The sequence below is a fragment of the Lytechinus pictus genome, chromosome 5 (assembly GCF_037042905.1).
Source record: "Lytechinus pictus isolate F3 Inbred chromosome 5, Lp3.0, whole genome shotgun sequence".
NCBI lineage: Eukaryota > Metazoa > Echinodermata > Echinoidea > Temnopleuroida > Toxopneustidae > Lytechinus > Lytechinus pictus.
The window spans coordinates 24,440,350-24,467,477 of record NC_087249.1 but is presented as its reverse complement, the minus strand read 5'-3'; the positions used below and the strand labels follow the sequence as shown (position 1 = coordinate 24,467,477).

The window sequence follows — 27,128 nt, the reverse complement described above, 5'->3', positions numbered from 1 at the left end:
GATTAAAAGAGGCGAATATGTTTTTTTTAATCGTGAGGATTAGTGAGTTTTGTTATTCTTTTGTGAACGTGATAAAGTTAATTGATTAAAAGACTACAGAAATCTTATGTACATGGAAGCTACATTTACGAAAATGAAGATGGGGCAGAGCTTCTAAAAGTTTGAAAGTCATTCTAATTATAATATTCAAATTCAAGCGTACATATAAGAAAACTGACTGAAAGATTATCACATGTGATATGTAATTGTAGTCCTTGAGATTTGCTATTAATATACTTGAAGATTACAAAATTGCAAAAGTATAGTGGTCAATAATGTTGCATGAATATATACTATTATGTGACTCTTTATTTGCTCTGTCAATATTTCATTTTGTAGATCAACCACAGTTTATTTGGCCGACAGACGCTATGACATGCTTCCCACAATCCTTAGTGCCGATCTCTGCTCTCTGATTGGTGGAGTGGATCGCTATGCAGTCAGTGTGCTGTGGGAATTGAAATCTTTCACATATGAAGTGATTAAGAACAAGGTTTGGTATGGGAGGACTATCATCCGCTCAGCCTACAAGATGTTCTATGAGGTATCCATTTCCAGTTCTATATCACTTATATTGTATTCCATGAATTTAACAATGTAAATGTGAATTGAATAATTTAAATGTTAATTTAACAATATAGCATGTTTATTCAAATAAAAGTGGAATAATGAATGGAATTGCATTTGGAATAGTAAATGAGTATAGAGCAAATATACATCTTCATTTTGTAAATCTTATGAGCATATTTTGTCCTGTTTAAATGAGATTGAAAGATGTGTTTTAAATGTTATAATTCAGTAAAAGGTCAATAGTTTTATAGTTAAGGTACGTTTTCATACGTTTTTTATGGATTTTATGACTTCCTAAATCCGCTACATTTTCTTTTCATTTCTTTTACATTTCTTCTATTTTTTTTATTGCTTATATTGTGATTTAGATTCTTTTACTTTTTTGTTGTTGTATCCATATTATCCTTGTACATGTGTTTGTATATTTTTGAAGGATGACAAATAAATGAATTGAATTGAATTGAAAAATAGAAGAAGAATAGTATGTTAAAGTATTGGTTATTTCTGCTATTGTTGATATAGGCAGCTCAAATGTTGCATGATGGGAAGGATCTATCGGCAGATGACATACCCGAGCTGAGAGATGTAGATGACGTAACCAGGGAACTAGAGTAAGTGTTCATCCTCTGACTAGCTTCTGCTGCAACTTTAAATTGTTACCTTTTTAACCTGTTCAAGACTGTCTGATTCTGCTCTAACACTCATTCCTATAAACTTCAACTTGCACATAGTCTCACACAGGTTTAAAGTAGAAATATAAATGCATTGATTAATGTAATTTAAGATCTACTTTTTGAATTCTAGAGAAATGGTCATAAAAGTTCATGCCTTGTGAAACACCTTTTTTTTAATGTGGATATAATCACAAGTTCCCTCTTGCGTTTCTTTTTGTTTCTTTATTTCTTTATTTGATGTTCAGGCTTGAAAGATTAAAGTGGGCTGTAGATCAGCTAATGATGATTGCTCGTAAGCTGAAGGCACAGAGAGAGGTTGGGGGCGCTGTTCAGCTTGAAGGTACAGAGGTCAAAGTTGAACTCAACGAAGAACAAGAGATTGAAAATCTTGTTCCAAAGCAGGTAGGTACAGTGTACTATACTTACTTCCCCTTTGCACCCAATCAACTGACTATATGGTCTATGCATAAACTTATCTCCATTTCCACATTCCTTGTTTCCAGTTTCTTTTAAATTGTGAAGTTAATCATTTGCATTCACACTTTTCATTTCTTCAATTTATCATTCCTAGAGGTGATTATGTGATATTTTAAGAAGACAAAGTTGATCCTAAAGATATGATTGAGCATGTACACCTGATTGGTCATACATTTGGCCTGTCAGTAATTTTTTTTTTGTCATTAATGACTGGTGATGACCAGTCATGAGTAATGTATAATGGCCAGTCATGGTTTTGAGACGAGGATGGTTGATCAAATAACAAGGTTCTACATCACTATTGTATAAGATATCTAGTGCTGATCATTTTGCTCAGGCACTGGAATAACTACATGTACCCTTACTTGCTAACTTTGAAACAATCGAAAATATCCCCACGCAGGTTAAAACTCTTCCAAAGGTACATACACATTGTGTGTGTAATTCTAAGTAATGTCCTTAATAATATGTCTTAGAATTATACCATTTTTTGTAATTGTTACCTATTAGTGAATTCTACAAAATATTTTTATGAAAAGGCATTTCATGTCTTAATAATATTGCACATTTATTTTTTCTTGAAATATTTTGTTTAGAAAGAATTGGATTGATTAATAACATGTTTTTTGTGGTTGAACATACATAGAGATCCACAAAACCAGAATTTAAAAGATTATGTATTTTATGAAAATATGGTCTGATTTGTAAAGTTCCAATAAGTATGTACCCGATCCCCCATGTGTGGGACCTGAACAGACATAGAGTTCCACAAAACCAGAACTGATACGATTATCTATTTTATGAAATTATTTTCTAATTTGTAAAGTTCCAATAAGTATGTACCCGATCCCCCATGTGTGGGACCTGAACAGACATAGAGTTCCACAAAACCAGAACTGATACGATTATCTATTTTATGAAATTATTTTCTAATTTGTAAAGTTCCAATAAGTATGTACCCGATCCCCCATGTGTGGGACCTGAACAGACATAGAGTTCCACAAAACCAGAACTGATACGATTATCTATTTTATGAAATTATTTTCTCATTTGTTAAGTTCCAATAAGTATGTACCCGATCCCCCATGTGTGGGACCTTTGTAAAATGATTCATCTCTACTCCCTAGTCCATATCAAAAGTTACAATGCTTTCAAATTGTGGCTTAAGCAGTTTAAGAAAAGAAGTATGAATATGGAAAAATGGGGTTGGACAAACAAAAATGTTGATTACTTTATGGAATTACCCCTCATGTATCTAATCTAATCCAATCATGAATGATTTTCTTCTCTGAATAAAATTCAGTTCTTCTGTGTTCAATTCAATTTCTTTATTATTCAGACTCTTGAGATCCATGAGACCATAGCTGAATGTATGATCTACACCAATCATTGGGTTGCTAAGAAGATAGCTCAATCGTATCCACATGCTGCTCTGGTGAGTCACTTTTCTTTCTCTCTGAACTTATTAATCCATGGCTAAAGGAACCAAGGTACTGCTATTTGTTAAGTGGCACATTTTACAAATGATTGGAGTGCAAATGTGTGAACGTGTGAACCAAACATTTTTGCTGAGAGGCAAACTATGACTTCATTTCAACTGGAGCGGCCACTGACTTTTCTTCCATCCATCCATCCAATGTTTCGTCATTGGAGTGAATCCAAACTTAAAAATTTTCATGTTTGTTTCAGCTAAGACACCATCCACTTCCAAGGCAGGAACAGTTCCAGGAGCTAATAACCAGTGCCAGGTCTAAGGGGTTTACTGTAGATACCAGGTGGGTCTCATATGAGTTATACAGATTTCTGATGATGAAATGGTTACCTTTGTCACGATCTTTATACCTCCCACCATATGTGGTTGCTGAGATATTTGTGTTTGGATTTGTTCATCTCTTTCCTGTTGTGATTCTTGCAATAACTTAATGATCATTTTTTAAGTTATTTTAAACTTGGATCATGTATTTGCATCCATGTAGGAGGATCAAAGACCTGGTTAGATTTGAATATATTTCTGAAAATGGCTTGATCTTGTGATAACTGAAGAACTATTTCTTATATCAACTTCAAATGTGATCCATGTATGCTCATGAGAGTGATGATCTGGGGCCCGTAACGCAAAACTTAGCAATGATCTTGGAACATTTGTCTACCATTGATTGCATAGACTGCAATGTACAATCAGTCGTGAGAATCAAGCATACGATTGATCGTTAACCTTTGTGTTTAGGGACCCAGATTAGAGTATGAAAGTTTTGACAATTTTATTGAGTGATATGATTCAGATGTGGCAATAACGGAGGCATGAATTACTACTCTTTTAGTTTACTTTCTGTTAAGATTGATTAATGATTGATATACATGTACATGATTTACTTTTTTTTCCATTGACGAGTTTCTTTCAATCTTTGAGTAGTGAGGCATACAATCATTTCAAGATGGATACCATGAAACGTTGCCCTTTTTTATTATTTCAGTTCAAACAAGCTACTTGCCGAGTCCCTTGATAGATGTATAGACAGGAAAGATCCAGTCTTCAACAAAGTTCTTCGTTCCCTAGCAACCAAGGCAATGTCTAATGCCCTCTACTTCTCAACTGGTAGCCTGTCTGTTGATCAGTTCTTTCACTATGGTAAGCTAATCTTAACTTTATGGTAAGCTCAACCTTGATCCATGATTTTAATTTTAAAAATTCAGGGAATTAAGTTACTACAGTATGATCAGTTTGTTACGGACAGATATTTTAAAAGATGTCCAGCTTAAGAGGCCAATACATGTTTATTGACAAAGTTAGATGGTCATAAGCTATCACTAAGCCTTCTGAGAGGTATAGGAGGTTGACTGTCAAAGCCCTTTTCATATGCAAATCAAAAAGAGGTGCAATGTTATGGATGGATAAGATAGAAATTAGATGAGTGAAGTCTTGCAATTAAGATCCAAATAAATGATGATGAGGACAAAAAAAAAAAAAAGATCCAAATAAATTGACCTCAGCTTTGTTCTTGATAAACTCCATTTCAACCCATGATTTTGTAATAAATACCTAAAGGGGTTGTCTATATTATATACCCCATTAAATTTCTCCTCACTTATTTTCATGATTTTGACTGGATACATCTACTTTAATACATAATAAATGTTTATTATCCCAACCAATTTCCTTTATTGATTTTTGCTTATAGGTTTGGCAATGGACAGATATACACATTTTACATCTCCCATACGAAGATACGCTGATATCATAGTAAGTATCCGAAGTGACAAGATCAGTCTGAAACTACATTTGCTCATTGGAATGATGTTTTAAGTAATTTTTATTTGTTTAGTATGTTTTGTACCAAGAAAGAAAATCCTGATTTCACTATTAAATCTCTCCTTAAATGAGGGTTACAGTTCATTGTTGCATTTCTCAGTTGGATTTATATGGTTTAGTTTCACCAAATGTACAGGTATTATTAATTTTCTCTTTATATGCTTTCATTTGTGTACATCACTAATATCTTGACCCACAGTACAATGCAAATACACTAAACCTTTAGAATTATCCCAAATTCTATTTTTTCTTCAGTAACAATTATTCATATGTGCATAATGTACTATGCCAATCCAATCCAATTTAACCCGAGAATGTGTCAATTTTTTTTTACCCCTCAATTTGCCTAAATCATAGGTGATAATGAAACTGTAAAATTGATGTTTGCATGTTGCTGATCTCTCAAGTTGACAGCTATCTTAACCTGTTGACTACTGAATGCTTTAATTTCCATTAACTTTTACATCAAACATCCGGTTTCAGTAACCAATAGATTAAAGAGTGAAAAAAAATCAAGATCATTGTCTTGAATATGCACAGACTGACAGTGTGTACATACTGTGAACTGTTTTTGGTAAAAATGCATTGTTTGGGTAATACTGCCATCCACTGACAAAAGGAACTCGAAGGGATGAGATTTTTAGTAAATGAGGAAAATGTGTCATGCTTTCTTTTGAATAAATTGCTTTGGAAATGTCTATATTTCAGACATTGGGGGCTATGTGTAGCATCATGTCAAACATACAGAAAATATCCCACACCAAGGAAAAGAGTCAATCTTGAAACAAAGTCAATGTTGCTTTCTTTTGTCAGTGGACAATAAAATATCTAAGTCAATATAGTTAAGCTGTTCATCATCATCACCATCATCATCATCAATATGTTGTACTGTGTAATACCTTCATATTATCTCAACGATAATGTCTGTATGGGCTGGTCTTTTCTCAGCTTCAAAAAGATAGTTACATCCAAATCAATTCAGATACTACGGTTCCATTACCCTCACCAATGGTGATTATTTTTGTTTTTAAGGTTCACCGTCTGTTACTTGCTGCTGTGGGAGAGGTACCAGAATCAGAAATTGGGTTGCAAAGTAATCAGAATCTGCAGGAACTCTGTCAACACCTGAACAGGAAACATAGAGTAAGTTTGAATTCTGATTAACATGTTCCTAATAATATTAGACAAGTCTATATATACATTATACACACACTGCAAGGTACTCACAATGCAACTAGAATGCACTAAAAAAAATCTGAAAAGCAATGACAATTGTCTATTGGTGTCTTTCTTGATCACATAATGCTACTTATAACCTATCACAAAAAAAAAATTGAAACTCATTTTATATTCCTGGTCACTGAAGTTTACCTGAAATAATGCATAATTGGTTAATTTATGTTGCAATAGTTTTAATGAGAACCCCTGAGAATATTGAGTGTGCTTTTGTGTACTAGCATTGTGAAGATGTGGGTGAAGTTTGATGTCTTGTCTTGTTTTTGAAGGCTGCTCAGAATGCCCAAAAGGACTCCCAAGAACTGTTTCAAGCCCTATTCTTCAAGGATCGAGAACCATCAGATGAAGCGTGCATCGTTGATGCTATTATTCAGAACCTCAGGGCAAATGGTGTCTTGGTTTTTATTCCAAGGTTGGTGCAAGATTCTTTGTATTTGGAGATAAGATTTCATGATTTGTTGTACCTGACTGCCAATTATAAAGGCATTTCAGACATTGTTAGGAGGGCTACCAAGTCTCCCTGATTGTCAGTGCGACTTCCTGAAAATTGACTGATTTTCGAGTGAAAAACTGCAGACTTTCAACATCTCCCTGATTCATACATTGATTTATTACACAATCCATTGATTTATTTCAATGGATTGTGTATAATCGAGAAAAATCTCCCTCCTTCCTTGGTGAATTCTCCCTGAAAGGTGAATATTAAAGTTGTCAGCTTTTGGTTAAGCAGAGCTTATCAACAAAAAACAGCAACAGAACTCCATCAGGTGACAATAAAAATGTTACATTAGCCAAAGATCCTGGTTTTGTCACCTTGCTACAGAGAATTAATGCTGACCAATAAAAATTCTTGAAAAAAAAGTAAATAATGAGTTATTTTCAAAATTATGCAGACTCATGACATTGTGTAACATGAATTAAAACATGATAATCAACTCATGACATGTAACAAAACTCCTGACATTATAGTGAAATACTGGAGATATAATATCATGAGTCTGCTTAACTTTGGCATTTTTTTGTATAATTATAAAGATCCTTTGGTAGCATATCCGTTGTGGAATTTTTCTTGTGTCTGAACATTATAAAATGTGTCTGAACATTATAAAATATGTCTGATATTTCAATATGATTTATATTTTGTTTCATCTAGATATGGTATTAAAGGAGCGGTCTATCTTCGAGATAAAGCTGGTTTAGTTTGTGATACATCAATCCCTCATCAACCTCAATGGGTACAAGGTATATCGTCACCTTTTTAATAATTTTAACGATTGTAATAAGTAAGAGAAAGTCTTTGGGACTGTGAAGAAGCTGGATTAAATAATATGTTAATTTCTTATGTTTATGGCATACAGATTGAAGCAAGGATACCAAAAAAGTCACTTGGTGGGCGGTATCTGAGTTTCAGAAAGAAAATCATGTGTTTCACAAGTTAAATACTGCTCTTTAATTTGATACTTCAATCACATAAAAATGGTCAAGAAATAAATTTCTGTTTGTTTGAAAGAAGGCTTGAATTTGAGTAGCTGTTTAAAGGTCAAGTCCACCTCAGAAAAATGTTGATTTGAATCAATAGAGAAAAATCAGACAAGCACAATGCTGAAAATTTCATCAAAATCGGATGTAAAATAAGAAAGTTATGACATTAAAAAAGTTTCGCTTATTTTTAACAAAATAGTTATATGAACGAGCCAGTTACATCCAAATGAGAGAGTCGATGATGTCACTCACTCACTATTTCTTTTGTTTTTTATTGTGTGAATTATAAAATATTTCAATTTTTACGAATTCGATGATTAGGACCTCCTTGCCTGAAGCACAAAATGTTAAAATAACAGAATTCCACGTGTTCAGGGAGGAATAAAACTTCATTTCACATGACAATGACAAGAAAATCAAAATATTTAATATTTCATATAATAAAATACAAAAGAAATAGTGAGTGAGTGATGTCATCGGTTCCCTCATTTGCATACCGACCGAGATGTGCATATAACTGTTTTGTGAAATGAAGCGACACTTTAAAATGTCATAACTTTCTTATTTTACATCCGATTTTGATGAAATTTTCAGTGTTATGCTTGTTGAATTTTTCTCTTTTTATTCAAATCAAGTTTTTGTTGTGGTGGACTTGTCCTTTAACATGAAGAGCTATTACAGGCAAACTGTCAGACTTGCTTGACACTCTGTTTTGTTGATGATCAGCCATGCATAAACTCTTTTGTTAACTGTGCAATAGCCAAGGTAGGAAATCAGTGAAAACACCTTTGTTTAATGACATTATGGAAATACAAGCTTTATTTCAAAGAAACAGAACTTTGTTATTTCTTGACCATTTTCTGTGATTGAGGTCTAGGATTAAAGAGCAGATTTTGTACTTTTTAGACATGACTTTGTGATTTTCTTTTTGATACTCTGATACTGCCCTCCAAGTGAATTGTTGGTGTCTCTTTTTCAATTTTTTTTTGTTTACTCATCTGTGAATAAGGAATCATTCAACTTATACCAGATAAAAGAGGAGATTTTGTAATGAATATTATTATCATTATATAGAATTTAATGTGCAAAAATTTCAAGCAAAGGCCTTTAAATTTACAGTCAATTATTACCATATTATCATAGATCTCTATCCAGTAAAGATCTAAAGTGTTTATGTAAACAAAAAACTGCCAACTTCTGAGATATAGGCCGAAAACCAAGCATAATAGAAATCACCAATGCAGATGATTGCATGTGGGCACATGTAAAAGTGTACATGTTACTCTTTGATCTTGATTGTTTTCATTGAGACTTGTTGATCATATTTCTCTCACAGGTTCTCTATCAAGATCAGAGTTTGCTATCACTGTGCAGGCAGGGGAACATGTATCTACATACCGACTCTTTGATCATATTACAGTGAGTGTTTTTTCATTGTTTATCAATGCAGTTCTGAATCAGATTTATAAGAGGTGACTGGGGAACCAGTAAATGGTTCATTGGTTCTCATGAAATGAAGTTTAGAAAGCAGAAATAATATGAATAAATCAGGGAAATAATTTTAAATCACATTTGATATTTACATATTAATATCTCATTTATGTTGTTTCAATGAAGTCTTTCTAATTCCTGGAAACTATTTCTCACAATTTTTTAAATTTATGTAGTTTCCATTTTTCTTCAATCGTTTTTGTCTTCACCTGCATATATCGAATATCGAAATCTTAACCTAAGGTTAAGCTTTTAAAATGTCATCATAACTCAGAAAGTATATAGACCTAGTTTATGAAACATGGCCATAAGGGTAATCAAATATTGCTTAACATCCAGCATGAGTTTCAAGTCACATGACCAAGGTCAAAGGTCATGTAGGGTCAATGAACTTTGGCCAAGTTGGGGGTATTTGTTGAATTACGGTCATAACTTTGAAAGTTTATGGATCTGATTCATAAAAATTGGACAGAAGAGTAATCAAGTATCACTGAACACCCTGTGCGGGTTACAGGTCTCAAGACAAAGGTCATTAAGGTCAATGAACTTTGGCCATGTTGGAGGTCATTATTAAATTGCTGTCGTAACTTTCAAAGTTTATGGATATAGTTTATGAATTGTGGACATAGGGGTAATCAAGTATCACTGACAAGCCTTAGGTCACATGATCAATGTCACATGTCATTTAGGGTCAATGAACGTACTAGTATTGTATCATTATATGAATGGTGTTTTTTGTGAATAATTATTTTATAGTAGTTTTCAAAGTCAGCACTGCTGCTATATTGAATCGTGTAATGCAGGTGAGACTGCCAGAGGAGCTCCACTTGTTATGCTTAGAAATTGAACTGAACTGAACATGAACAGCACAGCCACAAGCACATGGTCTATTTTTCATTGTCAATTCAGAGTTTCAAACTCCCATGCTGTAGAGAAGCTCATAGCAGACACGATTAATGTTTAAATAACACAATGCCATAAAAAGCTGAATATTGAGTAAATATGATCAAATAAGTATCTTCTTATACACCCACAGGTTGGTATTAGCGTTCAAAGCTCTAGAGCACACCCTAACTCACTCCGGTTGCAGCTGCTAGCTTCTGAGCCCCACACCTTTGATCTGCAAGAAGATGGACTAGGCAGTTCACTTAGGACGAACATTGTACAGGTACGGTATGACTAAGTAGACCATGCACATTGCTTACTAACATTGTACAGGTATGACCAAGCAGAATAGTCAGGTCACTTAAAATTTACAGGTATGACCAATCAGAATAGTCAGGACACTTAAAATTTACAGGTATGACTAAGTAGACCATGCACATTGGTGACTAACATTGTACAGGTATGACCAAGCAGATTAGTCAGGTCACTTAAAATTTACTGGTATGACTAATCAGAATAGTCAGGACACTTAAAATTTACAGGTATGACTAAGTAGACCATGCACATTGGTGACTAACATTGTACAGGTATGACCAAGCAGATTAGTCAGGTCACTTAAAATTTACAGGTATGACTAATCAGAATAGTCAGGACACTTAAAATTTACAGGTATGACTAAGTAGACCATGCACATTGGTGACTAACATTGTACAGGTATGACTAAGCGGATTAGTCAGGTCACTTAAAATTTACATTTATGACTAATCAGAATAGTCAGGTCACTTAAAATTTACAGGTATGACTAAGTAGACCATGTACATTGGTGACTAACATTGTACATGTGTGACTAAGCAGAATAGTCAGGTCACTTAAACTTTACAGGTATGACTAAGTAGACCATCTATATTGGTGCCTAACATTGTACATTTGGGACTGCAAAATACAGCCAGGTCAACTCACAATTTACAGACTAGTCAGACCATGTATATTGGTGCCTAATGCTGCAGATATGACTAAGCTGAATAATCAGTTTAAGTTTCAATGTACAGGTGTACCTAAGCAGAATAGTGAGATTACCGGTAAGGCAGTAATAATAATGTATGCTACGCAGAATAGCCAGGGTTAGCTGATATTTTAACAGTATGACAAAATAGAATAGTCTTGTTGAATAACATTGTACAGGTATGACATGGCACCTCATGAGAGACTAACACAGTGCATGGGTCTAGTTTCTAGTACTAGACATTTTAATTGAGACTAATATTGTACAGGGATGACAAAGCGGTACTCTAGGAACTGACATTGTTACTTAGGTGTGAAATTATTTAAATATGTATGGAAAGGTTGAATACAGTTTAAACAGTACAATAAGTAGCAAAGTAAATATGATGTCCTTATTTCCTCTATTCTCCTATCTATTTTAACATTAGGAGGTCAAGTCATTGAGTGATGAGAGCCCGTTTTCATCGATAAACCTTCGGGATCAAATGGTAGTGTTAGGATCAACCCTTCCCAAGCTGCATGAGATGTATGGACAGACAGATGGAAAATTTTACACAATGTTTCAAGACTTCTCTAATATGAACTTAAAAGAGAAAGATTCATGACAAATGTTGAACAACATAATATCTATATCTACTCTTGGAGTCATTAATGGCCAATATAGAAGATAACGCTGTGGTAAGAAATATGTGTTTGTCGTGCAAACTATATGAATAGTGCAAGTAGGAAACTCTCTCCGGCGTGGAGCTGAGCAAGTAGAGGCATGTGCCTGAAGACCTGTAGGCACATGATTATAACATGGCTCTGAAACATTTCCTCAAGTGGTGAGACATCGTCCCATTTCATACATTTATAAGAATAACAACTGAGATTTATGTGAATGGTTGCCGTATGGTTGCCTGTGTATACAGCATTGCTTTGTTTGCCATGAAAGTTAGTACAGTTTGCCTATCTCAAATGGTGATCAATTGAATTAGTAATTTTGCAGTTAACAGTTAAATGAAGAATACCAGTTTTCATGGAAAATTTGACACCAATCAGATGCTGAACATGTACAGCCAATATCAATCATCTAAAGACCTATGACCTGCAGGTGATATTTAATACCACTTGGAACTCACCCATTTTCTAATGGTAAAGACATCTCATTTTCCCTGACCTGACAGCTGCATGGAGCTAAGCAGGATTTGGCTCAAGAATTTCTTGCTTGTACATCGAGTTTGCTCTCCCCCAAAGAAGTCTCTATTATAGGTATTTCAATGCTTTTCACAAAGTGTGGGGTCAGTAAATAGTAATGTACTCTCCTTGAAAGCTGCCATTTAAATGATATATCCATATTGAAGTAGATTCTTCTCAATCATCCGGTCGAATTCATTGTGAAGAAAACAAATAAAAATTGGAAATAACAACTTGTATGTTAGCTTCATATCGTCTTTGATATTGGATAAAAATTCCTTCAGACTGGAATGTCCATAAGACTAGAATTGTCCCTATGCTATTAAGATTTTGAATAATTAGTGAAGAAATTCTAATCACACTATTTAGATATTTTCCTTGTGTAGCACACATCTTGTGATATCATGGTGCATGAATTTGCAGGCTCAAATCTTGACACTTGAATATGTTTATGATGTATGCTACACAAACTATTTCATTGATGTTGCGATTGACAGAGAACAAATGCAGTGTACTATGCAAATTAAATGGTTTGTCAGCTCACACAGTTAAATATACAGTGCAATATTTGTTTATATAATATGGGTTGTATGAGAGAAGGCTTCTGATTGGTCAATTGCCCTCTTTTTGCAATTATGTAATCCGGTATATGGCTATGATCGTGGCATATACCAGCAATTTCTGCAGGGTAGCTTGTGTACAAAACTTCATAGGGTGATGTCGCAATCGATACCTTGAGGAAAACATTTCTGCTATATTTTTTCATTACAATAAATAAATATTTGCTATTTGTGTTATACAACACCTCGGAATTCAGCAAAAATATGAAGAAAAAAAAATCAATTTTTTCCCCGCATTAATCTATGAAAAAGGGGCAAAAAATATTGAAAGCAAAAAGCAAAATCCCACAAGCGTGCATGATATCTAGGGCAGCTGCAGTGCGCAGCTAGCCAGCAGGCCACACGCGTATACACCTTCATTTTTTACTGAGCGCAATGAATTGAATTATATTTCAACTTAGCCTGCGGCCTCGTTTAAATATAAATGCATGCAAGAAATTTGAATCTATGGACAACTCCTTAGCATGCACTTTATAAAATGTCACGCTGGCTGTGCTTTTGTGTATTTTGTAAGGTAAGAATGATTCATGTTAAGCCTTTGTACCATTATATTTCTGAATCAAATAATGAAATAATTATGTTTGCCAACACTTTGCTGATAAAAAAAAGGTTACCGGCAGAACATACAGCTTAAAATGTTTCATTGGCTACAACCACATTATTTCCAATTGGTTGAAAAGGTAATACGTGTATAATGTCATTGCCATGAAGGTGATTACTGCTCCAACTTTGGAACACTAAAATGCCTTCTTTGTTAAAAGTATTACTTTTTAAAATGAAGATATCAATACTCTCTCTATCTTTTATCTTTGTTGTATCTTGATTGCTGCCCTACGTTGAAAGATGCTAAATCCTCAAATGGATGGTTAATTACAAGTCACACACTATGTGAAAGTTTGTCCCTACCATCATCACAATCTACTTGCCAAACTGAAAATTAAATATTTACATATATTTGATGTCCTGATTAAGGAAAGTTTTGTCAGTAGATCAATTTCTTTCAAACTTTCAGCATTCAGGTTTGCCTTGTCGCCTGCTTTCATATAAATTAATTTTTACAAAACCTGGATTTTCCCCCCTAAAGTGGGAGTTTGAAATAAAGAGTTAAAGGTATAATGGGTTCACCAAATATATTAAAGGCCAATTGCATCATCAGCCATATCTGCAATATTATTCACCGTCTTTCTTTATATCTTGAGGTCAATGAAATAACTTAAAATTGTATTACAAGGTCAATGAATTTGTGCATGTATACTCATTTAGTATTTTGTTCCCATTTATCATTTGCATTCATTGAATGTTCAAATATTTTCTGATTAGACATTTTCTGTGTATATTTGATATTTTTTGTACATAATGTATAAATTAATAATTAATAAACCATTCAAGTTAATAATGTAAATGTTTATGTATTATTTTCCTTTTGAGAATATAACTCTGTGGAACTGGATTGATGATAAAAGGAAGCATGTAACAATATCCCATTCAAGTTATGTGAAATTTCAAAATTATGAAAGTTTGACAAATCTCTTTTTGACCAATTCTCAAATTGTCAATTTTGCATCAAAATAACATTAACCCCCCACCCCCTCGATCCATCTGTAAACTTGCAATATTTCTAGCTGTAGTGTGTCCTATTCTTTAGAGGAAAGTGGTCCTGTATTAAGTTCACATAATCAGAATCCACCAAGATCATAACAAAATCTGTACAAAACGGTGAACTACCTACAAATCGTATGCTGTTTTGAAGCAATATTTCCAATTTTAAGATTTTTTAGACTTAAATTTTTTTTGAAATTCATATGGTAGTACATCAGTTCACATTATGCTTGCATAGTAATTAGTTCCCCTTTTAATCCCTGTTATTTGTAAATCAATTAGAAAAGGCTGATTACAGTCGGACATCTAGCTCTGCTTCTCAGCCATTTGAGTCCAAGATATTGTTGAGACTGTAGGTTTGCAATCATTGACGTCATTGCCCTGCCATCTTGGAGGTCAGTGCCATTGCCTTGCATACGTTGGTGGTCTGCAGTTGGTGCATCCCTGACAACTCTGTTTACATGTATACCCTATGAAGGAGGGTGCAATGAGTCAAAGGTCTATTGGTAAGATGCAACGGCCAATCAAAATCACTGTTGCATGTTTTTGTCTCGCCTGCGTAGCGGAGCGAGACATAGGTATCACTATTTCCGGCGATGGCGTCGTCGTCGTCAACAATTGTGTTGTACACCCAATAACTTTCTAAATGGAAACTACATAAATTAAAAAAATTGTGAGAAATAGTTTCCAGGTCTCCCAAGTCTGCACACCCGCGTATCTGCGCAATTCTAGTAAAAGAAGATACGCAACGAGCACGAACTTTACACATGCAATACATAGACAGGTATTCATAAAAAAATCCGACTCAAAATGGTGGAAAAATAATGAATTCAGGGTATTTTATGTGACAAATGCAGCCTTTGTCATCAAAATCCCTGAATCGTGTGCAAAGTGAATGAGAGCGCAGACATGGGGTACCATTTTTTTTTCAATCTGAAAATGACTGCCCAAAGGTTTTTTCAAGAAAATCTTATATTTTCTTTCATTTTTTAATGAGAAATTTGGTACACTTACTCTTAATAATATAAGGAACACTATTAACCAAAAGATTTTGTGAAATAAGAAGAAATTCATGTTAAATTTTAACTCAAATTGTTAGGTGCGCAGACTTGGGGCCCACCATCATACATAAAGTCAATCTGAACCAAATCCGCCGAGGAACCAAATCTGCCGAGGAACCAAATCTGCAACATCAAACAGGGTCAAACCCGGCGGATATGGTTCCAACTTCCAAGTACCTGTATGAACGGATATCTGCCGGCGGATACCGTATCCCCCGCTCCACCGTACCGGCGTCGCACGCTTCGCGCCGCGCCGGCGCCAGCCAGCCACGATCTAGCTAGCGTCTTTAGCGCGGGAGGGCCAGGGTCGGTCGACGGTCGTCATACTCGTACTCTGCATACATGCGGCTTGTTTTGACTGGGGAGCGGATCGACCGATTTAAGTCAGGTAGGAGTGAATTTCCAAAAGATATGAAGCATGTTTGTTGATTTGGAAATGCGATGAGGGTGGTGGTGTATGTCTCTTTGTATTGTAGTGCTGTGAGTGACGTAACATTAAAATCACATAATTCAAATCGTCAAGAAGTCGAAACATGAAAACCAGTGTTAAGTCCCAGGTGTGCATTTTTGTGTAGGGCCTAACTTAAAATAAGTTTGAAAACCGTCAGTCGGGTTTCATCTTGCACTGCTCTTTTGACTTTTTGTATTGTCCTTCTGGTGTGTTAATGCTCGCAATCAATGTGTTGATTATTTTGACAGTTGAATTTTTCTCACGATTGCTTGATCTAAGTAACATTAGTCATTAGCAAGTGAGCGCAATTCGCAGCGCAAGTTTTTTAATTAATAAAAATTAAAATAGCAAATTAGCATTTATTTTCATGAAGAAATTAATCAATGATTGGCAATACATGTAGTTTAGACTTTCTTTAGTTTACGCCAGGTCTGGATTGACTAATGACTTAGTAGGCCTAGATCTAACGTTAAAGGAGAATGAAACCCTTGAAACTAATGTTGTAAATCGGATCAAAAATCAGATCGAAAATCGGATCGGCAGTTAAGCTTCTAAAATCGAAATCGAATCGAAAATCGAATCGGCGATGTTTAAAAACAAAGGAATACATCAAAATGTTGTTCGCGGTCGCGCGCATCTTCCTGACAAAGTCACAAAGACGAATGCATTGGAATGGAAGTCGCCAACATGCGCGATCGTTTGGAACATGTTTTAAAGCCAGGGGTTTTGAGGTGTTATTGCTTTAAAATAAACCGAGTGATTTTTATTAGAAAGATAAACGAAAGACGCATCTTCCGAGCAAAGGCGCAAAGGAAAATAAAATGAAAATATTCATCATAGATCACAGGTTAATGAACGATCGGCGGGACATCTTTTAGAAGTATTTTTAGGTGCTAGCGATTTAGAATTATTGGAATGATCTCTTACGACGCATCATCTTAAAGTCGCAAGTGCAATTAAAATGAAGTAGAAGACGCAAGCACGCAAGATGATTTGAAATATGTTATTAAAATGTTTTGGGTAGCTAGCGTTTTCAAATCAATTTGAAGTTCACGGCGGGGTCCGCTATCACCACGAGGTTGAAGAGAAGATGTCTATCATCATTAAGGGGGTAAGAGAGTAGCGCAGTGAGCTCCGTCGGTAATACGACCTTTCAAAGTTCACGGCGGCTTCCGCTATCACCACGAGGTTGAAAATAAAATGAATATCATCATAAACGATGTAAGAGAGTAACGCAATAAGCTCCGTCAATATTACAGTCTTTAAAAGTTTATGGCGGGGTCCGCTATCACCACGAGGTTGAAGAGAAGATTTATATCATTATAAAGAGGGTAAGAGAGTAGCGCAGTGAGCTCCGTCGGTAATACGACCTTTCAAAGTTCACGGCGGCATCCGCTATCACCACGAGGTTGAAAATAAAATGTATATCATCATAAACGATGTAAGAGAGTAACGCAGTGAGCTCCGTCGGTAATACGACCTTTCAAAGTTCACGGCGGCATCCGCTATCACCACGAGGTTGAAAATAAAATGCATATCATCATAAACGATGTAAGAGAGTAACGCAATAAGCTCCGTCAGTAGCACGATCTTTAAAGTTCACGGCGGGGTCCGCTATCACCACGAGGTTGAAAATAAAATGTATATCATCATAAACGATGTAAGAGAGTAACGCAATAAGCTCCGTCAATATTACAGTCTTTAAAAGTTTATGGCGGGGTCCGCTATCACCACGAGGTTGAAGAGAAGATTTATATCATTATAAAGAGGGTAAGAGAGTAGCGCAGTGAGCTCCGTCGGTAATACGACCTTTCAAAGTTCACGGCGGCTTCCGCTATCACCACGAGGTTGAAAATAAAATGAATATCATCATAAACGATGTAAGAGAGTAACGCAATAAGCTCCGTCAATATTACAGTCTTTAAAAGTTTATGGCGGGGTCCGCTATCACCACGAGGTTGAAGAGAAGATTTATATCATTATAAAGAGGGTAAGAGAGTAGCGCAGTGAGCTCCGTCGGTAATACGACCTTTCAAAGTTCACGGCGGCATCCGCTATCACCACGAGGTTGAAAATAAAATGTATATCATCATAAACGATGTAAGAGAGTAACGCAGTGAGCTCCGTCGGTAATACGACCTTTCAAAGTTCACGGCGGCATCCGCTATCACCACGAGGTTGAAAATAAAATGCATATCATCATAAACGATGTAAGAGAGTAACGCAATAAGCTCCGTCAGTAGCACGATCTTTAAAGTTCACGGCGGGGTCCGCTATCACCACGAGGTTGAAAATAAAATGTATATCATCATAAACGATGTAAGAGAGTAACGCAATAAGCTCCGTCAATAGTACAGTCTTTAAAAGTTTATGGCGGGGTCCGCTATCACCACGAGGTTGAAGAGAAGATTTATATCATTATAAAGGGGGTAAGAGAGTAGCGCAGTGAGCTCCGTCGGTAATACGACCTTTCAAAGTTCACGGCGGCATCCGCTATCACCACGAGGTTGAAAATAAAATGTATATCATCATAAACGATGTAAGAGAGTAACGCAGTGAGCTCCGTCGGTAATACGACCTTTCAAAGTTCACGGCGGCATCCGCTATCACCACGAGGTTGAAAATAAAATGTATATCATCATAAACGATGTAAGAGAGTAACGCAATAAGCTCCGTCAATATTACAGTCTTTAAAAGTTTATGGCGGGGTCCGCTATCACCACGAGGTTGAAAATAAAATGAATATCATCATAAACGATGTAAGAGAGCAACGCAATAAGCTCCGTCAGTAGCACGATCTTTAAAAGTTCACGGCGGGGTCCGCTATCACCACGAGGATGAAAATAAAATGTATATCATCATAAACGATGTAAGAGAGTAACACAATAAGCTCCGTCAATAGTACAGTCTTTAAAAGTTTATGGCGGGGTCCGCTATCACCACGAGGTTGAAAATAAAATGAATATCATCATAAACGATGTAAGAGAGTAACGCAATAAGCTCCGTCAATAGTACAGTCTTTAAAAGTTTATGGCGGGGTCCGCTATCACCACGAGGTTGAAGAGAAGATTTATATCATTATAAAGGGGGTAAGAGAGTAGCGCAGTGAGCTCCGTCGGTAATACGACCTTTCAAAGTTCACGGCGGCATCCGCTATCACCACGAGGTTGAAAATAAAATGTATATAATCATAAACGATGTAAGAGAGTAACGCAATGAGCTCCGTCGGTAATACGACCTTTCAAAGTTCACGGCGGCATCCGCTATCACCATGAGTTGGAAGAGAAGATATCTATCCTCTTAAACATCGCCATAGATAATACCGCGTCTTTCTCCCTGAATAATGCGACCTCTAAATAGCTAGCACCTCAAAAACAATCTTGAAATGTGTTCTGAGCGATCACGCACTGTAACCAGATCTACGCCGATTTTTTATTTTCGATTTTTTCCTTCAAGGGGCATGATCGAAGATCGGCAAGTGATTGCCGATTGTGGTGAAATCGAATGGAATCGGTTGCCGATTGCAAAATCGGTTACAAGCTTACTTGAAACCAGCTGAATCCATATCAAAGAGAAAAATCAAAGAAACATATTGTTGAAAGTTTGAGGAAGATTGAATGAATAATAAGAAAGTTATGAGAATTTGAATATTGAGATCACTAGTGCCATGTAGATCCTCCCATCGGCAATGCGACCAAGATCTGTGATATCACACACGTACAACTCCCTCATTACTTTAGTCAAGGCTCGACATTAGCGGTGGCCCGGTGGCCCGGGGCCACCAGAAATTCACCTCGGGCAACCATTATTGAAAAAATGTTAAGTTTTGGTGGCCCGAATCGGGCAACCAATAATTTTCAAAGTAGCGCAATTTTTCTCCCAATTTTGCACGCAGTTATCAACTTTCTACAGTTCAAATTGCAAGTCAATTCGTCATGCGCCCTTTTTGTTAATCTACACACAAATACACACACACAAAGATTGCATACAGTAAACTATTATCCAGCCGGCCGTCTGGCGAGAGCTTTGCATGCATGAAACCACTGCATGCAGCTAGCTAGCTGTGCGCTAGCTAGCAGACTATTTAGACTCAGGGAGCTGCGATACGAAATGTTGCTGCTAAGAAATCTTCCACAGAACTTTGAAAATCTACGTCAAAGTCACATTTTACACCAATGAAATGCCCTTCTACAGTCCATATTACTAAAATCTGGTGTAACCTGATTATTTGCAAGCATTAAAAAGAGGAATTATGACCTCTCTTTTGACTCAAAAAGACCGATTTCCAAATGCATTAATGCACATAAAACACATAGGTGAGTACATCACAGTCCCACGTGTGCATTTGTATGTATGTTGATACTTTGTTTCTTTCGAAGCTGTGTCTTTTCTAGCCAAAAATAAGCAGACAGTTTCTTTCTTTCTTGTTTATAAATGACTTCTTAAACCACTCTTGAGGAAGTAAATACTTTGGGAAGGCATTTCATTGATATGAAATGTGAATTTTTCCAGCATTTGGCAAATATACGGAAGGACTCTTCTCACACTGTTTTTTTTCCAGATATAACTTATGCCATTTTCTTATTTTTTTTTCCTTTCATTTTTTTTTTATAGTGGTTAAACCATTTATACCCCTTCCCATTGAATATGCCTGATTAAAGAATATGTTTCTACTGAAAAATAATTATAAATTTTCCCCATTTTTTATAAATTTTGTTTTATTCATTTTTCTTTTGTTTTTTTTTCCTCTAAATTTTTTCTTTTCTTTTTTGCCCTGTTCTGTGTTTTTTCTTTCTTCATTTTCTTTCTTTTGTTTTATTTCACTTATTTATTTTATTATTTTTGTTTTCTTTTTTAATATACTTGGTGGTAGTGGCTGCAGAATTAATATTTCAGAAGTTTGTTTTATTTATTTTAAATTAATGTTTTTCTTTATATTTTTCGGGCCACCAGACTTTAATATCGGGCCACCAAAAATTTTTTTTTGAAGGTTTTGGTGGCCCGAACGGGCCACCACCAAAAAAAGTTAATGTGGAGCCTTGCTTTAGTACTTATTTCACTTATATTCTCACTTTTATAGAGTCTATCACAAGGTGAGGTGTTCTCTTTATGAGATGACAAGTACAGAGGTTTCACAACATTATGTCATTGATGAATCATTTGTCATATGATTAGAATGAGCAAAAAGAGATGTTTTGGGGTATATTTTCAGTGTCCAAATGGGAGAGTTGTACGTGTGTGACATCACAGATCTTGGTTGCATTGCCAATGGGAGGATCACCATAGCATTAGTGATCTCGGCATTCAAATGCTCACAACTCTTTTATTGCTAGTCCTATTTTACTCAAACTTTTGTTGATCTTATTCTTTGATTTTTCTGCTTTCACAAAAGCTAACTTGCTCCAAGAGTTTCATTCTCCTTTAAGTTATTGTTATGCCATGGTAGTCACGTATTGTATTACCTGACAGTGCAGTGACACTAACTTAAAAGTGACTAACAATAACATGATTCCGGACGCGCATATTACTGCGTACGAAAACTATTTCGTACCGTAACTTGCGTAAGTAAGTTAGGGTGTCTGGAGAAAAAAAATATTTTTCTTATTTCAAGAAAATATCACATTTTCTTTGTGAATTTGAAGAGAAATAATTACCTACAGACTGACAGAAATATAACATTAAAAAAAAATTATTGGCTGCAAAAAAGAAGAATGAAATTAGGTCAATTTTCAGCATTTCCCTGCCATAAGCCCATAGACTGTGTAGTTAAGAAATGGACACACACAAATCCAAATTTTTAGCTTCCGAGAGCTGTAATAAATTTATTATTAATGCCAAAAACTTGTCCATTAAGTGTCTAATAGGAATTTTTATGCTCTTGCTGATGGTATGATTTTTATAAAGATTTGGAAACCAGATCACAATGAAAAATTGCGACAAAGTGAAAAAAATTGTGCAAAACAGAAATTTCATTTTCCCATATGAAAACGCATGGGGAAATGGCAATCTCAACACACACACAAATAAGGGTTTGCAATTTATCTCTAAATCCTTATTTCAAATAATCCTACAAACTTGTCCTTACTGTCGAAAGAAGCCCCTGAATTTTCTCTTTCCATACATGCCAAACACAAGTTAATTATTAATTCAGATCACATTTTTATAGCAGCCTGAATTTCCAGAAAAAATGTGCCATATTTTCCCCTAAATCAGCCTGTTTTATGCTGATACTTTTCAGTGTGGCTTCAGACACCCTACCGTAAGACTTCTGCAGTTCAATTTCACACTCACAGAGCAATACAATTAGAACAAGATCTGAAGATTGCAAAAACAAGGCGAAAAAATCAAACTTTTAATTTACCTCATCTATAAAATGACAGATAATGCTTAAAATATCATATTCATATAACATAGTTTTGCATTAACAATTGATATATTTTCTGACAGAAATATGGGCCTGACTTACCGAATTTCAATCTCATCCACTCCTTTGATCGAATGTTGAGGTGTGTATTGTGGGTGATCATCGACGGATCGTTCTCAAGATACCCATACCGTGCGCTAGGTTTACCCTGATTAGACCGTGCCGGCTGACGATCGACAGCGCATCCATAGAACTTGAGCGTCACGATACGAATGAGCATAATATTGGAAAGTGCCAAAAGGGCATGGAAATTGGAGCATATGCAGTTAAAAAATAAAATAAGCAAACACAAATTTATTACCAACATCTGCTCAGATTCGATATTAAAAAATCAAACAAAAACTTTGAATTAACTCATGATATATGAAGAAAAATGTACACCAATTCTTCCTTACATCATAATCAAGAATAAGGCTGTAACCGATTTTAAAATCGGCTCCCGATTTTACCACAATCGGCGATCACCTCTGCCCCTTGAAGGAAAAAATCGGATCTAAAAAATCGGCGTAGATCTAGTTTCAGTGCGTGATCGTTCAGAACATATTTCAAGATTTCTTTTGAGGTGCTAACTATTTAGAGGTCACATTAATCAGGGAGAAAGACGCGGTATTATCTCTGACGATGTTTACGAAGATAGATATCTTCTCTTCAACCTCGTGGTGATTGCGAACGCTTCAAATCAGAGTCGGGAAAGAGGCGAATATTCTCAGATTTAAAAAAAAAAAATGTTTGAGCAGGAGCGCGATATTTTGTAAACGTATTGACCCAGGCCTACTTTCACCACAGATTTATTAATAACTACACAGCTATTGCATATATGATGTTAAGAAAAATCTACAATTTATCATACATGTATTGTATTGAATTGATTTGAGCTCCTCAAGGAGAGCGATTCTGAGGAGCTCAATTGAGCTCCAAAAAATAAGGAGAGCAATTTATTGAGCTCCACGAAATTATAAACGCGAAGGACTGCTCGTGGTGATAGCGGACGCCGCCGTGAACATTTAAAGGTCGTATTACCGACGGACATCACTGCGCTACTCTCTTTCCTAATTTATGATGATAGACATCTTCTCTTCAACCTCGTGGTGATAGCGGACGCCGCCATGAACGTTTAAATGTCGTATTACCGACGGACATCACTGCGCTACTCTCTTACCTCCTTTATGATGATAGACATCTTCTCTTCAACCTCGTGGTGATAGCGGACGCCGCCATGAACGTTTAAAGGTCGTATTACCGACGGACATCACTGCGCTACTCTCTTACCTCCTTTATGATCATAGTCATCTTCTGTTCAACTTTGTGGTGATAGCGGACGCCGCTGTGAACGTTTATTTAAAGGTTGTATTACCGACGGACATCACTGCGCTACTCTCTTACCTAATTTATGATGATAGACCTCTTCTCTTCAACCTCGTGGTAGCGGACGCCGCCGTGAACATTTAAAGATCGTACTACTGACGGAGCTCATTGCGTTACTCTCTTACATCGTTTATGATGATATACATCTTCTCTTCAACCTCGTGGTGAAAGCGGACCCCGCCGTTAACTTTTAAAGTTCGTAGGGAAATCATTTCGTTACTCTCTTACCTCCTTTATGATGATAGACATCTTTTTCTCTTCAATTCATGTGTCTTTGCAACTTTGTCGGGAGATGCCTATTTTATATTTCTTTTTGGATATCAAAAGTTCATATCTCAAGATAGTAATAAATTAATTTGAAAACGGTAACTCCTCAAAACATTTTAATAACATCATCGCGCGTGCTTGCGACTTCTACGTTTTAATTGCACTTGCGACTTTGAGATGATGCGTCGTACGAGATCAAAAGATAATTCTATTAATCGCTAGCACCAAAAAATACTTATAAAAGATCATTCATTAACTTGTGATCTATGAGAATTAATTTCATTTTATTTTCCTTTGCGACTTTGCTCGGAAGATGCATCATTCGTTTATCTTTCTAATATATATCACTTGGTTTATTTTATAACACTAACACCTCAAAACCCTTTTAAAACATGTTCCAAACGATCGCGCATGTTGGCAACTTCCATTCCAATGCATTCGTCTTTGTGACTTTGTCAGGAAGATGCGCGTGACCGCGAACAAAATTTTGATGTATTCCTTTGTTTCGATTCGATTTTGATTTTAGAAGCCTAACTGGTGATCCGATTTTCGATCTAATTTTTGATCCGATTTACAACATTAATCAAGAATATCTTTACCTGTCCGGTGCGCATGCAGAATCATAAAGGTGTCTGTCAATAGGATACACTGCCATATCTTGCCGTGTGACTGTATACATGTATTGACACTGCCCATTTAAAAAATAATTGCAGAGTGATTCTAACGTTAGACTCAGTAATAGTAAAATTAGATAAAGCATTGATGGTCACTCTAATTTACAAGTTAACAAGATTGATTTCACCAGCTGCCCCCTGAATCAATGAATGAAGAGTGTTAGGTGTGTAAGTTTGTAACAAAGATGGGGATAAAAGTCACAAGTTACATTTAGATCTAGTAGGGCCTAATATATTTGGAATATTCGGAAAATCGGTTAGTATATTGACCTTGAAATGTAGTTGAGGGACTTGCTATGACATTTGTGAACAATTTCTGGTGGGGAGATTTGCTCGAAGTCGACCAGTGCGAAACTGCATTAGCTCCGATCTGGAGATATGTCTATTGAAATTTATATGCTGTAGCTGTTTCAGGCTGACATGAATAAGATTACCAATAGTGGTTTATTTTGCATACAGAGTATTAAAGCATGATTTTTATTCTATATTATCAATTCACAAAATGAAATTTGCACCAATATTTTTTTAATATCTTAGCCTATTTTTTCTTACATTTGATTTTTCAATTTTGTTCAAATGACTTGATAAGATCTATGAACCAAATTATAAACATTGAAATTTTGTAATCTGAACAAAAAAAAAGTAAAATTTTTGAATAAATATCTGTGGATATCGTACAATGGTGCTTAAAAGTATGACTGCTCTGGCAGATCTCAATGCCCCTAGAGTGGGGCATACTAGAGAATCACTTGTTCGTACAATGATTTTAAATTTGATGGGTAATTGAATATATTCAAATTAGAGATGTTCCAAAATTTGCATGTTCGGTGTGTTACTTTTTTTTACAACAATTTTTCTTAATTATTTTGATTACAAAATCAAATTTGGCTAAACCTTTCCAAAGTTCAAACTGTCAAAATAATCGTCAATAACCAGAAGTAAAGACCAGAAAATCTACAGGAGAAATCCTTCATTTCCATAGCTGATGTGATGCGATGTGATGTGAAAGTTCTAAAACTTCATCGGATTTATGTATTTAAAATAGATTAGCTAAAATTTTACATTTGTTAATACATGGGACATTGCAGTAACACATGGAAAGAACCATTTTGTTGCTATTTTTTGTACGTGTTCAGGGCTTGAATGCTAAGCTGTGATTGGATTTTGCCAAATGTGTTCCTCCATGAAATGGATCATTGGTCAGCACAAAGCTGTCGCAAGTGACACCTTACATGAATAGTTGCCTAGCCAGAGCACCATGAACTGGCTAATATTCAGACCATGCAAACCTTGAAAAGTCAGCCCTAAATATGCGATATGACAAATTATCAAAATTTTGCTATTCTTCATTCAGTCCAAAATCTTAAGTGCTTCTAGGAACAGTAGGACAAAGACTTTCACCAATTTTACAGAGACAATAATTCCACCTAGGGAGCCCCACTCTGAAGTCTGGGCCCTAAAAATCTCCCACAGATCAGTCGGAATTAACATTTTGCACCAGTGAAATGCCCTTTAATACATGTATGTCCATATTTGCTTGATAAGAAGTGGTGTAATACAGTCGTTTGCAAACAACTAATTGGGGAATTATCACTTTCCTTTTTTTTGCTAAAAAAGATCATGTTTAAAAAGATATCATCAACAAACTTGAAAATACTGTTTTTTACACGATGAATATGTTACTGTCCCACATGTGCAGTTTTATTTGTTGATACACTCATTTTTCTTCGAAACCCCCAAATAAACTGATAATTCCTTACTTTATTGTTAATATAAATGAGTTTGTTAAACCACTATTAAGAAATATGTTCCCTGGAAGGGCTTTTCATTTTTGTGAAAAGTGGATTTTACTGATATTTTGACAGTTGTGAGGAAGGAGTTTTATATTTTAGATAATAATTTGTCTTGACTATCTTAATGTCACCACACCCTATTTACTGGTTAAACTATTAACATCCCCTTCACTATGACTTAGCCTGATTTAAAATGATGCAGCTACTTACTAAAATTAGGTTGATAAAAAAAAAAGGATATGAAAATGTAGACATGTACACAGCACTCCCTGTAGTTCTGGAACACTGCCACAGGCTGCTGCAATAACCCACCCCATGCAATCAATTGTTTTTCCTCAATATAAAGTGAAAATGATTATTTTGTAGAGATCTACATGTATGCTTGCTATGAGCATATTTATTAATTTTGCTATTATTTTATGTTCCTTTGTCATAATGCTCTATCTGTATTGCTAGCCGGGAGTGGCGCAACAGTAGCTTGGTAGTGGGCATGTTACTAATTACATGTTTAAAATGCGAAAAGTACACCATC

At 35.6% G+C, this 27,128-nt stretch overlaps 1 protein-coding gene across 1 annotated transcript in view; it reads left to right on the top strand.

Annotated features, from left to right (window-relative positions):
- The window catches only part of LOC129262236 (DIS3-like exonuclease 1), a 41,150-nt gene extending 26,785 nt beyond the window's left edge, over positions 1 to 14,365 (top strand). The window contains exons 15-27 of the mRNA XM_064100074.1: positions 379 to 583; positions 1,132 to 1,220; positions 1,529 to 1,685; positions 3,100 to 3,195; positions 3,450 to 3,535; positions 4,235 to 4,389; positions 4,940 to 5,001; positions 6,103 to 6,213; positions 6,576 to 6,718; positions 7,460 to 7,548; positions 9,125 to 9,207; positions 10,316 to 10,447; positions 11,595 to 14,365. Coding sequence (XP_063956144.1) covers positions 379 to 583; positions 1,132 to 1,220; positions 1,529 to 1,685; positions 3,100 to 3,195; positions 3,450 to 3,535; positions 4,235 to 4,389; positions 4,940 to 5,001; positions 6,103 to 6,213; positions 6,576 to 6,718; positions 7,460 to 7,548; positions 9,125 to 9,207; positions 10,316 to 10,447; positions 11,595 to 11,771 — 1,585 coding nt within the window. The 3' untranslated portion in view covers positions 11,772 to 14,365. The remainder of the gene's footprint in view (positions 1 to 378; positions 584 to 1,131; positions 1,221 to 1,528; positions 1,686 to 3,099; positions 3,196 to 3,449; positions 3,536 to 4,234; positions 4,390 to 4,939; positions 5,002 to 6,102; positions 6,214 to 6,575; positions 6,719 to 7,459; positions 7,549 to 9,124; positions 9,208 to 10,315; positions 10,448 to 11,594) is intronic.
- The last annotated feature ends 12,763 nt before the right edge of the window (positions 14,366 to 27,128 follow it).